This window comes from Trachurus trachurus (assembly GCF_905171665.1).
Source record: "Trachurus trachurus genome assembly, chromosome: 3".
Taxonomy (NCBI): domain Eukaryota; kingdom Metazoa; phylum Chordata; class Actinopteri; order Carangiformes; family Carangidae; genus Trachurus; species Trachurus trachurus.
Window position 1 is genome coordinate 28,743,714 of NC_139893.1, and position 19,563 is coordinate 28,763,276.

Genomic DNA, 19,563 nt, shown 5'->3' on the forward strand with positions numbered 1-19,563 from the left:
TGTGGACTATAGGCTCCTCAATAGTAAGACCAGAAAGGATGCCTTCCCACTGCCTCGTATTGAGGAGAGCTTGGACACACTTTCAGGAGCCCGCTGGTTTTCTACCCTCGACCTGGCCAGCGGGTACAATCAGGTGCCAATGGCTGAACAGGACCGCTCCAAGACCGCCTTTTGCACCCCCTTTGGTCTTTTTGAGTTCAATCGGATGCCCTTCGGCCTCTGTAACGCCCCGAGCACTTTCCAGCGGCTGATGCAGCGGATGTTTGGCGATCAGCAGGGTCAGTCCCTGCTGCTTTACCTCGACGACATCATTATCTTTTCATCTTCTGTTGAACAACACCTGCAGCGGCTGGAGATGGTGCTCGGGCGGCTTCAGAGAGAAGGCCTTAAAGCCAAGGCGGAGAAATGTGCGACAGACCCAAAGAAAATTGAGGCTGTGGCCAGTTGGCAGCGCCCCAGTCACATCTCGGAAGTGCGCTCTTTTTTGGGTTTCGCCAGCTACTATCGGCGCTTTGTCGATGGTTTCGCCAAATTGGCCAAGCCCTTGCATCAGTTAGTAGCCAATCTTGCTGGCACCAAGTCAAGAAAGGGGTCGGGCCAGACACTGGGGGCCGCCTGGACGCCTCAGTGTGAAGAGGGCTTCCAAGCTCTGAAGGCTAAGCTGGTCTCCGCCCCAGTACTGGCCTACGCGGACTTTTCACGCCCGTTCATTCTTGAGACCGATGCCAGCTACAGTGGGCTCGGGGCGGTACTTTCACAAGAGACGGACAGTGGTGTGAGACCGGTGGCTTTCGCCAGCAGGGGTCTCCGGCCCACTGAGCGCAACGATGTCCAACTACAGCTCTATGAAGCTAGAATTTCTTGCGCTCAAGTGGGCCGTGACGGAGAAGTTCCGGGAATATTTGTTGGGGCACAAATGTGTTGTGTACACAGACAATAACCCGTTGAGCCACCTTCGGTCCGCTAAACTTGGAGCTGCAGAGCATAGATGGGCTGCGGAGCTCGCTTCCTTCGATCTTGAAATCAAATATCGTTCTGGGCGCAGCAACAGGAACGCAGACGCACTGTCACGACAGTATGTGTCTGTCCCCCACTTGGCCCCTCCATCTTGGCCTGGCACTTTGATCCCCAGCAGCATTCAGCAAAGTGCCCAGTCAGGTCCTGTTGTGTCTGCTACTCAGTCGTTGATTTCCATTCTTCCATCCCACTCTGCATCTGATCTCCGCTGTATGCAAGAGGATGATCCTCTGCTGAAGGAGGTGTTGTTTTTTTGGAACCGTGGGTCCCTTCCCACCTCAGTTGAGAGGCGGCAGCTTTCCCAGTCAGCAATTGCACTTTTGCGTCAATGGGACCGCCTGGTCAAAGAAGATGGCGTGCTCTTCCGCCGGGTCTTTCGTCCTGACGGAGGTGAAGAGTTCTTTCAACTTGTCTTGCCTGCTGTGCTCAAGCAGGAAACGCTGCATCAACTCCATCAGGACCATGGCCACCAGGGCATAGAGAGGACAACTGAGTTGGTCCGGCAACGTTGCTATTGGCCAGGGATGTCTTCGGATGTTAAGAACTGGGTCCAGCGGTGTGAGCGCTGCCAAGTCTCCAAAGACTCCACATAGTCATATGGGCCACCTACTTGCATTCCGGCCAAACGAGATCTTGGCCATTGATTTCACGTTACTTGAGCCCTCTCGCAATGGACTTGAAAATGTTTTAGTTTTGACTGATGTGTTCAGTAAATTTACAGTGGCTGTCCCCACCCGGGACCAACGGGCCTCAACGGTGGCCCAGGTTTTGGTCTCTGAATGGTTCTATAAATTTGGTGTCCCAAGTCGCCTGCATTCGGACCAAGGCAGGAGTTTCGAGAGTTCCTTGATCTATCAGCTTTGCGCTTTGTACGGTGTTGCCAAGTCCCGTACTACCCCCTACCATCCAGCGGGGAACGGCCAATGCGAAAGGTTTAACCGGACCCTACATAACCTTCTGCGTACCTTGCCAGCTTCCCGCAAACGGGACTGGGCTTCTTGTCTGCCACAGGTGCTCTTTTGTTATAACACCACACCACATCAGAGCACCGGAGAGTCACCCTTTTACTTGATGTTTGGGCAGGAGCCTCGTCTTCCGGTGGACTTTCTCCTTGGTCGTGTTCAGGATCCAGTGCCTGGTGAGGTACAGGACTGGGTTGCTGAACATCGAGCTCGACTTCGAGTTGCTTTTGAGGGTGCACGTGGACGGCTGTTGGCTGCAGCTGACAAACGTAAACAGAGACACGATCAACATGTCCGGGTTGCACCTTTGTCTGTGGGCCAGTTGGTGTACTTGAGGGACCATGGTGTGAGAGGTCGACACAAGATCCAAGACCTCTGGAGCTCCATGGTCCACCAGGTTGTGAGGGCTCCTGCTGCTGAGGGAGCAGTCTACACAGTGGCTCCTGTTGATGACCTGGATAGGACCCGCAATGTGCACAGAGACATGTTGAAGGCTGTGGTCCAGCCTGAGGTTGTAGTTGCTCTGCCTCCGGTTCCATCTTCACCAACCTTGCCTCCGTTGGTAGCCTCTGCTGATGACTCCTCCAGCAGTGACCTTTGGTTTCTAGTGTCTGAGACCTCTGCACCACCAACTGCTGCGCCGCCACTTGTGGTGAGTCCTGATGCCCCTTCTGGCCCGGCTGCGACACCGCCCCAGGCTGCGTCCAGCTCAGCAACATCCTTGGATCATGGGGATTCATCACAGCCAGCTTTTTCCCTGCTCCCAGTTGACCAGCCTAGTACCAGCCAACACTCGCTGCGTCGAACCACTCGTCCTACTGCTGGCAGTCATCCAAATGTCCACCATCTTCCTCGGTCAGCTGGTTTCCATGGCCATGCTGCTACCCAAGACCCCGTGTCTAATTCTCAAACAGTTGTGTTTAGACCGTGGTGTCCGGAGCACGGCCACAGAAGGAATACTTCGAGGATCTCCTCAATCCCACTGACACGCCTTCCGTCGAGGAAGCAGAGGCTGAGGATTCAGAGGTTGATGCATTCATCACCCAAGCTGAAGTCACTGAGGTAGTCCGGAAGCTCCTCAGTGGCAAGGCACCGGGGGTGGATGAGATCCGCCCTGAGTACCTCAAGTCTCTGGATGTTGCGGGGCTGTCGTGGCTGACACGCCTCTGCAGCATCGCGTGGCAGTCGGGGACAGTGCCTCTGGACTGGCAGACCGGGGTGGTGGTCCCTCTCTTCAAAAAGGGGGACCGGAGGGTGTGTTCCAACTACCGGGGGATCACACTCCTCAGCCTCCCGGGGAAAGTCTATTCCAGGGTGCTGGAGAGGAGAATTCGGCCGATAGTCGAACCTCGGATTCAGGAGGAACAATGCGGTTTTCGTCCTGGCCGTGGAACGCTGGACCAGCTCTACACCCTCCGCAGGGTGCTCGAGGGTGCATGGGAGTTTGCCCAACCAGTCCACATGTGTTTTGTGGACTTGGAGAAGGCTTTCGACCGTGTCCCACGTGGCATCCTGTGGGAGGTGCTCCGAGAGTATGGGGTCGGAGGCCCTCTGCTGAGGGCTGTACGGTCCCTGTATGACCGGAGCAGGAGCTTGGTTCGCATTGCCGGCAGTAAGTCAGACCTGTTCCCGGTGCGTGTTGGACTCTGGTAGGGCTGCCCTTTGTCACCGGTTCTGTTCATTATTTATATGGACAGAATTTCTAGGCGCAGCCAAGGGCCGGAGGGGGTACGGTTCGGGAGCCACTTGATTTCATCTCTGCTTTTTGCAGATGATGTGGTCTTGTTGGCTCCCTCGAGCCAGGACCTTCAGCATGCACTGGGGCGGTTTGCAGTCGAGTGTGAAGCAGCTGGGATGAGAATCAGCACCTCTAAGTCCGAGGTGGTTCTCGACCGGAAAAGGGTGGCTTGCACCCTCCAGGTCGGGGGAGAGTTCCTGCCTCAGATGGAGGAGTTTAAGTATCTTGGGGTCTTGTTCACGAGTGAGGGGAGAACGGAGCGCGAGATCGACAGGCGGATCGGTGCGGCGGCCGCAGTAATGCGGTCATTGTATCGGTCCGTCGTGGTGAAGAAGGAGCTGAGCCGAAAGGCAAAGCTCTCGATTTACCGGTCGATCTACGTTCCCACCCTCACCTATGGTCATGAACTCTGGGTCATGACCGAAAGAAACCCTTTGTGCTACGGCTTTGCAACTTTCACTTTCAAATTGCCCAATTTTGTCTATAAAAAAGAAATTGCCCGGCCCCGACCATTATCTTTTTTTTTTTTTTTTTTGCTAATTTCTGTCTAACCTTTTAGTGTTAAACAGCCCCACTGCCCGTTTAATGTATCATCCAATGGTTGTACTGTATTCAATTTCTAACATTCACAATGATCACCAAACAAATAATGTCAAAAATCATTTGATAAAGTCAAAGGCAAGATCATTTTATGTGCATTTCACTTTCAGTTTGAAGATTTTCACAAAAAAAAAAAAAAAAAAGTGTTTACATAACTAAATGTTTTTGTTCAGTAAAAACCTGTTTTGGGAACTTGGAACTATTGTTCTCAAACATTGTATGCATGCCTTTAAATTAGATACGATCGTGTGCAGATTCTCTTGCAGGTCTGTGGGTGTATATAAAGATGCTGCAGGTGGATGTGAGCAGCAGAGCATCTGAGGACAGAGGTAAGTTCTTGGCATCATGGCTTCAGCACTGGTGCTCCTGCTTCCGCTGCTCCTGGTCTCACTGGTGTCTGCATCACATCACTTTGGTGGAACTGTGACATTCACCTACAAAGGAAGAAACTCAGATGGATCACATAGGGTGAGTAAAATGGATGTGTACTGATGATTTCTTTTTATTGTCATACTCAAGAAACTCCCTCTGATTTTGTGATCTATTATTGTTATTATCAGTAAATTTTAATCAGTAAAGTAGTATTAGTATTATTTATGAAAATTGGAAATTGCTCTGCAAATCATACAATTAAAATGACAAATGTTCTCTTGTATGCAGGGAAACACAATTACCCATGGTTGCTTGTTTAGATAAAGCTGAACTGTAGTAGAATGGAAGGTATATAAGGTAGAATTGAATTTAAATATGCACTATACTGATATACTGAGGGACACGTATTTTCCACTTCTGCTCTGTAAATTAAAGCCAAAGTTAACTCACTAATATTAGCATTGTTCTGTCGACTCTTGCCACACATAGAAGAACCAACAAAAAAAAGAAAGAAAAAGAAATCATACAAGTTCAACCAAGCAATATTTTCAGAAATGTAAATTTTTTGGCATTCGTTGCAGCCAACCACAAAGGCAGACTTTGGTCTTACACAATACTTACATGATGTCAAATAACTTCAGTACAATCAAAACTTGGCTACTTTACGTCTTTAAGTACTGTATCTCTCTAGTAGACAGAGATGTACCATTTTATTCCTCTTATCTTGTTTTTAACCACTGAGTACATGAGTGCAGATGAGAAAAACAAAGGAGCACTTCTGCTTACTCCAACACCCGGTTGCCTAACAAGAGAAGTCTACTAAGGCTACTTCATATTGTAAATAATCTCTCTGTGATCAGTATTTGCAAGAAGAAATTTGGTTATATTAGGATTAGACTGTGACATTCAACTGAAGGAAGGATCACGATATGATAATTCCTTAATTTAGGGTACACTAACCTCCTATAAAAAGCATTATAAAGAGATTTAATTGGTAAGTTTACAGAGTATGCTCTCATATCCACACAAACATTTAATTTGATCATTTTCCACAGGTAATTATTCGAAACAGGAACACATTTGATGGGTGTCAGTACCACCATTACTGGTACTGTCCTCTCCACAACTGTGGCCAAAACACAAGAAGTCAGACGGGTGTGCTTGACAGGAGCACCAGTGCTCCACAATACAACTCACAGTGGTGTGAAACTGAAACAGTCATTACGAAAAAACTCTCGAGTAATAGACCTTTTCAAGAGAAGTGGGTAGTTTTTCTCTCTCCCTCTTTTGTTTACATTTAAATGTTATTAGTTCTACACATCTACAGTGCATCTTTCAGTATTTGAAGTGTCATTTCTACACATATCAGGGCAGCTAGCTGTTGTTGGATCCCAACACGCAGTGGCGGGTACAGTACCTACTGGAGGCTGATGACTCATGTGGATTTGGGAAACAGATCTGACACCAGACAACCAAACAGATCACCAGACATTGCCATTCTACCTTTCCTCCGGTAAGCTTCCTCTTGAGCCTGAAACTACTCACCACTGGCTATTTTTTAAAGAAATCCGCAATATTTGAGAATTTCCTCCTGATTTCCAAACACACTTCTCCAACAGCTGATTTGATCTTGTTTTCTTATTAACTCATGTTAATGTGTCTGTTCAAGAGTTCCTCAGAACTGCCCACGGACATACAACCTGATGTCGTATGATCCTGACGGTGACCGAGTTCGATGCCGATACGGAATGGTCTTTGGTGTAGAGTGCTACAACTGCCAACTGCCTTCAGGCTTCCACTTAGATCAGGTCATTTGAAAAATCTGTTTATGAATTCATTGCAAAATATTGGTGTGATACTCTCTTATTTAAAAAAATGTTCTCATTGTTAGGACTCCTGTACATTACACTACCAAAGCGCCAGTGCCGACCCGAGAGTTTTTGCATTTGAGTTGGTGGTGGAGGATTTCCCACGAGGCCACATCACTCTAGCCTACACCGATGGATCCCACTCCTCAAGGAGTCCACTGATGGCAGGGAGGAGAAAAAGACAAGCATGGACTCCCTGGACCACGACAACCGCACCATCAACCACCACAACACCGTGGTGGTGGTGGCACTCTACAACCACAGCTGCAACGACACATTCAACACCATGGTGGTGGTTCACAACAACCACAACTGCACCGACAACCACAGCTGCAACGACAACCACAGCTGCAACAACAACCACAGCTGCAACGACAACCACAGCTGCAACAACAACCACAGCTGCAACGACAACCACAGCTGCAACGACAACCACAGCTGCAACGACAACCACAGCTGCAACAACAACCACAGCTGCAACGACAACCACAGCTGCAACAACGACCACAGCTGCAACGACAACCACAGCTGCAACAACGACCACAGCTGCAACGACAACCACAGCTGCAACGACAACCACAACCAGGACCACGACACCATACACAACGTCGTATGCAAACACTGCTCCTCTCAGTAAACTACCTTTGCAGTTCTCTTTCCTTGGTAAGTATTATTGTCCGCATACATGTTTGACAATATTTCTGTGAGGTAATCCACATTATTCATTCATGCTGAAAAACCTTGATGTGTAGCATTACATGAGCCTGTTGAAACTATTAAAAAAGATGCTGACATCCAGAATCAAATCAAATCCTCATTTTAAGATAAGTTGGCTGTGATTTTTTTTTTTCTATGTTTAACTCCAGTGGACCCACCTGCCCCCTCATGTCAGGAGGGATTCTACTTGCCAAAGTTTTTGCAGCCAACACCTGAAAATGGAGCACACATCCATGCAGAGGTCAACAAAGAAGTGGAGATCAGAGTCAAAGCTCAAGCTGCGTATGCAACGTAAGCATGAACCTATGCGATTAGTGAGGTCTTGTAGCAACAAAACATTGTATATATTAGCATAGAAGATTACATCACTGATAACGAAGCAATATCTGGTTTCTTATGTTTTCACACAGACTATATGATATCATAATCAGTGGACCACTGAACACCACCAAGCACAGGAACACACATGACGAGTTTGTCATTAGGTGGACACCTGTCCTAGATGATCTGGGAGATCACTACCCAATCTGCTTTGCTGTTGAAGCAGCAACAGGGTGAGCACTGGGTCCATTTCACTCACGACAAATCAGTGTGTGAACAAAATCATAATGTAAGTGTTTTGCATATTTTACAGGTCTGCTGCAGCCAATTTTCAAACCACACATGGTCACTATTTCCATCACCATGTCACCCCAACTTCACAGTAAGTGACATTTCTCTGTGTTTGATGTTCTGTAAAATCCATGTCCAAGCAAGACAGTATAGAGGGCAAAACCTTAATGATGAGGCATAGTTGAGACCAAGAGGTGACAATTAATGCCTCTGTGAACAAGACTGTACAAACAAGTTTTATTGGCTCCATGAGTGTCATAGGTTGTGGCTGGAATTTTTTCTTGGCTCTTGTGTTTCGTGCCTCTTGTTGTGGGTTTAGGGGTCGATTTCACTGGGCCTGGAAACACCTTCCTGCTTGAGAATGTAATAGACGAGAGGGAGGTTGTGGCCAATGGCACATTTGTTTTAATGCTGGAGGTCCAGTGCGATATGGGAGATACAATCGTCTACAGAAGTTTTAAGAAAGCACGGAAAAAAATTAAGGAACCTGTTTAGCAACCAAGATTTAAAATGATTCACACTCATTCACAAGTTAGATTGAAATGCTGATGGCTTCTGCATCTTCACATTTAATCTCAACATCTATGTTCACCAATGCTTTTCAGGTCTGGCATCTATCAGTCTGAGATGAGGTGTGTTGTAGTGGACGTTGAGAAGGAGCAAGGTGAGTCACAGGTGTACTTTTTTTTCTTTTGTCAACATTTGGTGTTGCAAGTCCACCTGTAAATGTGTAAATTTTCACCAAATACTGCCGCGCATTGGGGTGCAAACTATCAGTGTTTATTTGTCTTTGGGAGCCATTCAAATTTAATTTAAATTTATAAACATACATATGTCTGCATGAAGTTATATTATTAAAAATAATTCATGTACATACGCAACTTTATACATATCTCATTCCAGTTAAAGCTCATGTGGTGTGTGATGAGTCATCAATGACAGTTCATGTTGAAAAGTCATCATTTGATGGCCTCCATGAAGATCATCTGCGGCTCAGTGATCCCTCCAACATTGCCTGCAGTCTCCAGACACACTCCAACAGCACCCACGTCATCGCCGTTGTCCCCCTCAATGCTTGTGGCACTCAGATCGAGGTAATGAGGGTCGTTTGTTTCATTACATTACCAGTGTTGGATGTTTCCGTTTTCATTTACTTATGTGAACATTACCCTTTTCAGGAAGACGATGATAACCTCATGTTCAAGAATGAAATCACCACCGTTGACAACATTGCAGACGTGATCACCAGGAAGCACCTGCTGGAAGTGCAGTTCTACTGCAAGTATCCCAAACGAGGAAATGTGACAATGGCCTTCACTGCACACAGAAAGAACGTCACAGTGTGGGAGAAAGGCTTCGGCACGTTCACCTACGACTTTGAGTTCTACCCTGATGGGCAGTACCAGGCCCGCATTGATCCTCGGTCATACCCTCTGGAGTACGACCTTGGGAGCAGGATTTACATGCAGATAGAAGCCACCTCCTCAGTCAACAACACTGAGTTGTTTGTTGAGTCCTGCAGAGCCACACCTTATGATAACCCCAACTACCACCCAACCTACTCCATCATTGAAAATGGGTATGAAAACTTGTTGTTGGGGCTTTGTAATTAAATCTCCTGTGGGTGTGATTGCTCTGTCGCTGTAGTGGCATCAAGTGCAATGTTTGCAATGTTCTGATCTTTTTTTATTTTCCTTTGACTAGGTGTGTCGTGGAGCCAACTGTTCAACTCCATACCCCCGCCCACGAGAACCAGTTCAGGTTCTGCATGGAGGCCTTCAAGTTCATTGGACTGCACGATCAGGTGAGCAGAGAATCATTGAATTAGGTTTGATCAACACCTATAAATGAGATAGTTTGATAGACAGATGTGTTTGGTAAGGTGGTATGTGAGATCTGGCTACTGTTGTTTTCAGGTGTACATCAGCTGTTCAGTCGTGGTATGTGAAGCAGGATCCCCGAACACCAGATGCTCGCGGGGATGCGTCAACTCTACGTGGCCAAGCGGTCATCACCAACATCACCACCGAAAGAGAGAGGCCATCGTCCAGACCACCAACCACTTTGTTTCCCAGGGCCCCTTGCGCTTAAAGAGATCAGCAGAGGCACCATCAGACACAGGTATGAAAATGGGCAGTGTTTCCTTATCAGCCTTGTTTGAGTCCCAAGTAGACTTTGGACAAGACTGAATTCAAATTGTGTTTCTCTTTTCTCCAGTGACCAATCTGAACCTGAACCTGGTATTCATCGCTGGGTGTCTTCTTGCAGTTGTTGGCATGGTCTGTGGAGTGATCATGTACAAAGTCAAGATGTCAAAGGTCAAATACCAACCTTTGCCTACGTCTGAAAGTTAAGACCGCAGAGTTTGCAGAATTAAGAAGACATCTGAATCTCTAAACCTTATTTTGACAATTTTCTTCTGCATAATTTGGGTATTTGTGTTTCTCGTAATATTCACAATTAAATAAAGGATTTGTATGTACACAATCTTACAATTGCCAACAGCTATACAGTATGTGTTTAAATGGAAATACTGGAATCAGGAAAATTATGTCTTTGCAAGTGGAAAAAACAAACACTTTTAGAATGATTAACATTGATGATGATGAACTTGTACTGCAGCTACTCGGTGATCGATCAATGTGTGTTTAAAGGTCTGGGATTCTAACTGCTTCAACTTATATTTACTGCTGTCTGATTTAAAATGCATTGAAGATGCTGATGCATCTGAACTTCATCTACGATGTATGTGCTTTGGAAAAATAAATCTCAACATATATACACTACTACACCTATTTTGGCTTTTGTCATTTGTTGTGATGTGAAAATATCCCCAAAAGCAGGAACCAAACAGAACAAATACAAGTACAAGAAAATAGAAAATACAAATACAAGAAACTATGTAGATCTTTGTTATTGTTCAATAACTGACTGGAATTGCTGCTGTGGTGGGTGTGGCTATTCGACAGGCTCCTTTAGCTAAAAGAACATGTGCTGGAATTTCAACAGAGTGAATATGTCCCTCTAGATATGTTCTAAATGTCAGCACCATTTCATTCTGAGACCTGGTCACCACAGAGTCTAGTGAGGACTTTACATTTCACCTTGGTGGCCTTCATGAAGTTTGGCTAACACATCAGTCTGCATCACTGATGGGATAAGTCTTGCATCTTTCAACAGTAATCCATCCTTCACTTTATGTGTGGCTCATTCAAGTCAGTAATTTCTCAGCAGCAGTTCCTGTTTTGCATGATCCCTCCATCCCTCCATGCACAGCTTCATAACACATGAACAAACCAACCTGATCTCACAGAAATGCGTGAAATGACCACGAACACCTAGTACCAGATTCCGTGCTCCTTTCACGTAATGTGTTAAAATTACGTGAAAGAAGCACGGAAACAGTCTCCACTGAAAGCCAATGAGGCCAACTTCCGTGAGATGGCCACGCAAACCGTGTCGTGGTGGATGCACGCATTTTCAGCTTCAAAGACAACACCCCCAGTGCGTCAACAGCCTGACGAACGGTCATTGTCCCTCCTCGTCAGATGCTTGACTCATTAGGTGCCCGTTTTTTTTTGTTTTTTTTTTTACTTTTCCTTAAAGCTTTATTGAACCTGATGCTGCTGTGTCTGACGTAGTTTACAGCAAGGACGTCCTTTCGGTTATCTATTTATTTATTTAGTGATCATGGTGTTTGGTGCAGAATAATTAATCAATAAATAAATAAATTAGGTCGGAAGCTACGTCAGACCGGGGGGGGGGGGTTGTGGATTCTACAGGTGAAGACCACTTCCGCGTTCAAAAAGCTGCTCTGTTTAATCAATATTCTGAAGAAAGATCTGATTATTAGCCATAACGCTGTAACCATCCAAGGAAGACTGTGTAACAATATTATGTGCTTCTGCTGAGTCCAAAAGCCCTGTGTAATATCAACTTTATTTTAAGAAAACACGCTTTGTTTCCAATGTTATATCACGGAGAAGCACTACATTACCCATAATCCTCATATTTATCAGCGACGTGTCTAATTGGTTGAGCTTGCTGTTACCAGCAAATGAAAAAATAAAACAAATTCAGCTTATATTATTTTCTTAGTAACTAAAAGGTCTTAACATCTTTTTTGTTTTCAACATTGAATAAAAAAACGGTGCTATATTGTTAAAATTCAACAATAAAGTGCATACAAGTTGGCTTGACTTCTTTCTTTTTTTTCATAATTTTCACCAGCATCTTTCTGGTCTACATCACATCACATTTAATGTAATTTTTAATTCAATGAGTGAAATTTTATTTTTTATCTGAAAAACATTATTATGAATTCAAGGGTCAGAGGTAACTGATTAGTGTTAAATTTAAACTTTTTGACCCTGTTTCCTTGAATAAATCACTAAGACTTTGATGCGGGAAGCTGAGATTTTGATTTGATTTTGTTCAGAGCACTAGGGACAAAGTTTCTGTAGAATTTCAGACCTGTCGGACGTCCAGAAGGGTCACAGCTGACCGTCCAGGCTCGTTTCTCGGCCTTCAAAGCCTAGATTTAGAAGCCTTTTGTCTAATAACGTCCACATTCTTGGGGTTATAAGGCTGAAAGTTTAATGCATTTGTCTGGGGCCTAAGGCCATCCACCATGTGCAATTTCAAACCCGTGCGACCTTCACAAGTGTCAAAGGTCGCTGATTTGTGACCTTTTTGACCCCGTTTCCTTGAATAAAACACCAAGACTTTGATGCGGGAAGCTGAGATTTTAAAATGTGGTCCAGAATGTCTAGTAGATTGTGTGTGCAAAGATTCAGAGCTCTGTGACATTCAGAAGGGTCACAAATAGCCAAAAAGCAATGCTCCCTTCTCTGACCTCATATTAAAGGAGAAATGTTTAAAGGGATAGTTCACCCTAGAATGATATTTCGCTCATTATCTACTCACCCTCATGTTGACTAAGGGCTGGAAGAATTATCAGAGTCCACCGTCCCTTCTCTGAGTTACAGGGGGTCTCGGCGTCTCACGCGTGATTTGCGCCGGCGTCAGTGTGGTTACTGCGAATCACGCGAGATTTGGACGGACCAGGAAGAGGAGCTTCGAGAAGCTTCCGCTACAAACAAGCTTAAAATATAGACTTATTTAATTTTTTTCGGGACAATTACGCAATTTGGGGCTTCAGCACAAGACGGACATTACATACGAGCATCATGGAGGTATTTGGATGTTTTTTTGTGTGTGTTTTTTTACGAAGAGCTCCGGTGTCCCTTTGCAACCGTTGCATTGAAATGCACTGCTACGCCGAGACCCCCTGTAACTCAGAGAAGGGACGGTGGACTCTGATAATTCTTCCAGCCCTTAGTCAACATGAGGGTGAGTAGATAATGAGCGAAATATCATTCTAGGGTGAACTATCCCTTTAAGCAGCAATTCTTTAATAGCTTCCAGATGCTTTGGCCTATCAGGCTGAATTTTTAGCTAAAGGAGCTGGTGTACGATCAGGAAGTAGGGGAGCTGTGCATAAAGCCAATTGGTAAGTGTCAAAGGTCACAGGGGTCAAACATCAAAGTGAATCCAGCCATTCCTGCTTTTTCTCAACAAAACATACACGCTTTAAGTTATCATCATGAAATATAAATATCTTGTATATCAGAGAGTCCTCTATCAGAATATTTTGGTCCTGTTGCTCTAGGGGCCCCGGGGGGCCCCGGGGGGCCACTTGGCTTTTACATGCTCCCACAGAGTTGGGCCTCGGGGTGATGGATAAGGGCCTCACCATGAGTCCACAGGCCAAGTTTCAAGTGATTTGGTCGGTTTCTATGGAAACAGCGGCCTCAAGGATACAGAGGAATGCGGCTGTTTGAAGCCCCGCCTCTCGAAAAGTAATGGCTCGATCAGGACCAAACACACATCTACGCGTTCGTCTTGGGCCCCCGAACCATGTATTAAAAAAATCAGAACTGTACGACTTTTGGAAATGTGTTTTGTCTATTTTGGCTTTTCTGACTCAGAGTCTGTCAGACTTAAAGCGTGAAAGACCCTCTTAGTCAGAAAAGCCGAAATAGACAAAACACATTTCCAAAAGTCGTACAGTTCTGATTTTTTTAATACATGGTTCGGGGGCCCAAGACGAACGCGTAGATGTGTGTTTGGTCCTGATCGAGCCATTACTTTTCGAGAGGCGGGGCTTCAAACAGCCGCATTCCTCTGTATCCTTGAGGCCGCTGTTTCCATAGAAACCGACCAAATCACTTGAAACTTGGCCTGTGGACTCATGGTGAGGCCCTTATCCATCACCCCGAGGCCCAACTCTGTGGGAGCATGTAAAAGCCAAGTGGCCCCCCGGGGCCCCTAGAGCAACGGGACCAAAATATTCTGATAGAGGACTCTCTGATATACAAGATATTTATATTTCATGATGATAACTTAAAGCGTGTATGTTTTGTTGAGAAAAAGCAGGAATGGCTGGATTCACTTTGATGTTTGACCCCTGTGACCTTTGACACTTACCAATTGGCTTTATGCACAGCTCCCCTACTTCCTGATCGTACACCAGCTCCTTTAGCTAAAAATTCAGCCTGATAGGCCAAAGCATCTGGAAGCTATTAAAGAATTGCTGTTGAAACATTTCTCCTTTAATAAGAGGTCAGAGAAAGGAGCATTGCTTTTTGGCTATTTGTGACCCTTCTGAATGTCACAGAGCTCTGAATCTTTGCACACACAATCTACTAGACATTCTGGACCACATTTTAAAATCTCAGCTTCCCGCATCAAAGTCTTGGTGTTTTATTCAAGGAAACGGGGTCAAAAAGGTCACAAATCAGCGACCTTTGACACTTGTGAAGGTCGCACGGGTTTGAAATTGCACATGGTGGATGGCCTTAGGCCCCGGACAAATACATGAAACTTTCAGCCTTATAACCCCAAGAATGTGGACGTTATTAGACAAAAGGCTTCTAAATCTAGGCTTTGAAGGCCGAGAAACGAGCCTGGACGGTCAGCTGTGACCCTTCTGGACGTCCGACAGGTCTGAAATTCTACAGAAACTTTGTCCCTAGTGCTCTGAACAAAATCAAATCAAAATCTCAGCTTCCCGCATCAAAGTCTTAGTGATTTATTCAAGGAAACAGGGTCAAAAAGGTTAAATTTAACACTAATCAGTTACCTCTGACCCTTGAATTCATAATAATGTTTTTCAGATAAAAAATAAAATTTCACTCATTGAATTAAAAATTACGTTAAATGTAATGTGATGTGGACCAGAAAGATGCTGGTGAAAATTATGGAAAAAAAGAAAGAAGTCAAGCCAACTTGTATGCACTTTATTGTTGAATTTTAACAATATAGCACCGTTTTTTTATTCAATGTTGAAAACAAAAAAGATGTTAAGACCTTTTAGTTACTAAGAAAATAATATAAGCTCAATTTGTTTTATTTTTTCATTTGCTGGTAACAGCAAGCTCAACCAATTAGACACGTCGCTGATAAATAGGATTATGGGTAATGTAGTGCTTCTCCGTGATATGACATTGGAAACAAAACGTGTTTTCTTAAAATAAAGTTGATATTACACAGGGCTTTTGGACTCAGCAGAAGCACATAATATTGTTACACAGTCTTCCTTGGATGGTTACAGCGTTATGGCTAATAATCAGATCTTTCTTCAGAATATTGATTAAACAGAGCAGCTTTTTGAACGCGGAAGTGGTCTTCACCTGTAGAATCCACAACCCCCCCCCCCCCCCCCCCCCCGGTCTGACGTAGCTTCCGACCTAATTTATTTATTTATTGATTGATTATTATGCACCAAACACCATGATCACTAAATAAATAGATAACCGAAAGGACGTCCTTGCTGTAAACTACGTCAGACACAGCAGCATCAGGTTCAATAAAGCTTTAAGGAAAAGTAAAAAAAAAAAAAAAAAAACGGGCACCTAATGAGTCAAGCATCTGACGAGGAGGGACAGTGACCGTTCGTCAGGCTGTTGACGCACTGGGGGTGTTGTCTTTGAAGCTGAAAATGCGTGCATCCACCACGACACGGTTTGCGTGGCCATCTCACGGAAGTTGGACTCATTGGCTTTCAGTGGAGACTGTTTCCGTGCTTCTTTCACGTAATTTTAACACATTACGTGAAAGGAGCACGGAATCTGGTACTAGGTGTTCGTGGTCATTTCACGCATTTCTGTGAGATCAGGTTGGAACAAACTTGACTTTGTCTGTCTGACTTTGTGACAATGCTTCAAATATTAAGTGAGCAGTTATGGTTTGCTTTCCAAAAGAGGAAGAAGATGCAGTATCTGATTACGTCAACCTAGGAAGATGCAGCGTTGTGGGAAGGCCTATCCAGAGGTGAATGGGAAACTGTAGACCAGATTCTCACCAGAGGAAGCCCTAAACATGAACAATGCTTTGCCCATACATTGCAGTTAATGGTTGGTGACAGAAGGATTGAGACACCTGCTCATCAACAGTTGCGCTGGCGATTTCAGTCCATCAACCGGGGTGTTCCTATATTCCAATAGACCCAGGTACAGTAGGGGTCTGTCCGCTGTGCATGTGCTTTGTCCATGAGAGTTTTGGCTGTTTGGACAGTCTTTTCAGCTAACCCATTGCTCTGTGGGTAATGGGTACAGTGGGCTTCTTGTGATGTGCTCAAAGTGACGACAATGTCATATCGCTGCAGTATCATGCATTGAAGTTGAGTCCCACACAAATTCATTGTTCTCCTTTAACAGCTGTCTGAGGGCCTTTGAAAGTCTGGGGGCAAACATGGAGAGGTAAGTGACTACGCCCAATATGGTCTCCAGCTCTGTTTTGTTGCGCGGGGGAGCCATTTCTCTGACGGCCTTGACCTTGTTGTTTGGTCTGTGACCAAAATAACTCCCCTCCAGCAAAAATATACTTTTGTCCACATTGAGCTTTATCCCTCTCTCTCTAGTTCTTTCCAACATGGCACACAAGTGTGCATCATGTTCCTTCTTGGTGCGGCCATATACCAGGATGTCGTCTACGATGGCTGCGACATCTTGAAGCCCTTTATAGGCCTCATCCACCCTCCTTTGAAACTCGTCCTGTGCAGATATGATTCCGAAAGGGAGTTGCTTGAACCTGTATCTGCCGAAGACGGTGTTGAAGGTAGTGAGCATGGATTCATGGCTTAGTTTGATTGTAGCCGGCTCTGGCATCCAACACACTGAAGTATAGAGGGTATGCACATGACGTCACGGTACTCGGAAGTCGCTGTGGAACATCCACTGAGTGGCAAAAAGACGAGTGGCAGAGCCGCCAAAGTTTAAAAATGAGCAAGTAACGAAGCGATTTCCTCCGAGCCCACACAAGTCTGACATGTCTAGCTTTGCCAGCATGTAAAGTATGCATGACCTAACAGAGCTGCTAAAAATCTTGAGGATACGTCTCACTTCGACCGAGTTACATTCAAGAACCTGTTCTCAATGATGGAAAGTAAATTCACTGGAGCGGTCGTTTTTTTTGATCGATCAGCTGTGTTTACCATTTCAGGTGTCATAGTTATGATGTTTAGACAGATAAATTAGTCCTCTAACACATCCTACAGTTTGACTTGTTAGAGTTTTTCAGAATAAAAGCAGCTCGTGTTTTAGTGCCGGGAGTCACTGTCAGGACGACAGTAACAGCTGTAGTCTCGTCCCTCTGCACAGTAACAGTGAGTCTGTCTGTCACTCTGCAGGTACCGCGGTCACTCTGTGTGTTACAGGTAGTGTCAGTGGAGCAGACGGTTTTGGGGAGCTGGTTGTCGATTCCTTTTGACATCACTTTGTTTTGATATGAGATATTTTATCCAGTTTATGAGTCCACCGCTATCCGCCAGCATGTTGAGGGACGCTTGTTTTGCCACTCAGTCCGATCGAACGGGGCGTTGCCGAAGGCAACGTGACGTAAACGCATACCCTCTATTGTGCTCCAGCTAGTCTTGTAATGTCGCCTAGAGTGGGAAGCAGATAGGGTGGTCTCTGGATGGCTTTGTTTCATGATTGAGGATCAAGGCACACCCTGAGTTTTCCACTGCCACTAAAGCAGTGGTTCTCAAACTTTTTACACCAAGTACCACCCCAGAAAAGACTTGCCTCTCCAAGTACCACCAAGTCGGGGGGGGGGGGGGGGGGGGGGGGGGGGGGGGCAGTGGTGGTGTGTATCCTAACATTAGAAAGCTGTCTTAAAGATCATATTCATATATTCATATGTAAGAAATGACTCATATTTCACCCAAAAACCTGCACTTTCATCTTATACAAGTTACTTAATTTAGACTTAAACGGTATCAATACTAGTCAAAATTTAGGCTTGAAAAAAATATATTAGTTTCTGACCTAAAAAAAAATGTTTTTGAGCTACACACTGACACAGCCATGTAAATTCACATGCAATGTCAGGGAGGGAGTGGGTATTGAGCACATTTACACACTGTTATCCCTTATTGGTGAAAGTGATGCTGTTACAACCATCCCCAGTCTTCCCTAATAATAATAATAGTTTCATTTTTCAGCTCATACACGTTTGTTTTCAGTCGGGTCCAAAAGCCACAGCACTGACAGAGCGTCATGTTTCCATGACGACTGGCCGGAAAAGATTAGCAGTGCCTCATGTTTATATGACCCCCGATCGTAAAAATAAAACTCTGAGAAGTAACACTAAACTTTAACATCAAAGACACACGTACGCAGTGCACAAGTATGCAGGTTATTTGAAGCGCTGCTCAACGAGCCGCTCCAGTTGGACTGTAGCCGAGCTAACGGAGCTAGCGGAGCTAACAGAGCTAACGGAGCTAACAGGTAAACAGATACACGTGTGGTCGGAGCGGTGCCTGGACTCCTTTGCTGATAATGATGTCGGCATTTTCGGCAGATTTTGCTTGTATACAGTCTCTATTCTATGGTATCATCACAACATCCTGCAAATGCATTTTTGGTCATTTTCGGCCGAAAATATGCGGTTGCCTGATTTTTTGATGCATCTGAAATTTATTTCATTTTATTTATGTTTAATTCGGTGAGTCTTTTGCGTACCACCTAGAGGGAGCCCACGTACCACTAGTGGTACGCGTACCACAGTTTGAGAATCACTGCACTAAAGCATTTACACACTCATTCGGTTCTGTCACCTTTTGGATAATATCCATTTTTTCCAGTTCATCCAGTTCATCTTTGAGCCTGCCATGGAGAGTGTATGGGATGTGACAAGGTAGGCACACTACTGGTGTAGCTGAAGGTTTGAGGTGGAGAACACATTCACCAGGAAATAGTCCAATGCTTTTTTCATGTAATACGTTGAGAGTGGACAAACCATTTTCTTCCTCTGAGGGTGCCTTTTAACCACTGAACACATGGGCACAGAAAAGAAAAAGGAATAATATTAATATAGGAGCTTATCTGCCTACATCAGCACCCTGCTGCCTGACAGGAGAAAATGTATTTTTCTGATTGATTGCACGCCATTGAACTATAAAGAATGAGAAAGATGTGGTGTTGACTGGTGATGGTTTTAGCTTTTCAGAAACCAAATATATGGCTAGACTTTTTTTTTCTTTTTTAGGGGCCGGGCAGGACCCTATTGTTTTTCTAAGTGTTCTTCTTTCTTCTTTCTTCTTCCTGGGAAGTCCTACTTCCCATGCATAATCAGTGAAAAAAACTTCACAGAAATGTTCGACCCCGTGCCA

At 44.9% G+C, this 19,563-nt stretch overlaps 1 protein-coding gene across 1 annotated transcript; it reads left to right on the forward strand.

The window, feature by feature from the left end:
* Window positions 1-6,744: 6,744 nt before the first annotated feature.
* LOC311008162 (CUB and zona pellucida-like domain-containing protein 1) lies at window positions 6,745-10,240 on the forward strand (the record flags this gene model as incomplete). Its single annotated transcript, XM_084001596.1, has 9 exons — window positions 6,745-6,852; window positions 7,424-7,565; window positions 8,206-8,308; window positions 8,492-8,550; window positions 8,790-8,980; window positions 9,065-9,465; window positions 9,591-9,690; window positions 9,803-10,007; window positions 10,104-10,240. The coding sequence occupies 9 exons, from the start codon at window positions 6,745-6,747 to the stop codon at window positions 10,238-10,240; spliced, it is 1,446 nt and encodes a 481-aa protein (XP_083857722.1).
* Window positions 10,241-19,563: the final 9,323 nt, after the last annotated feature.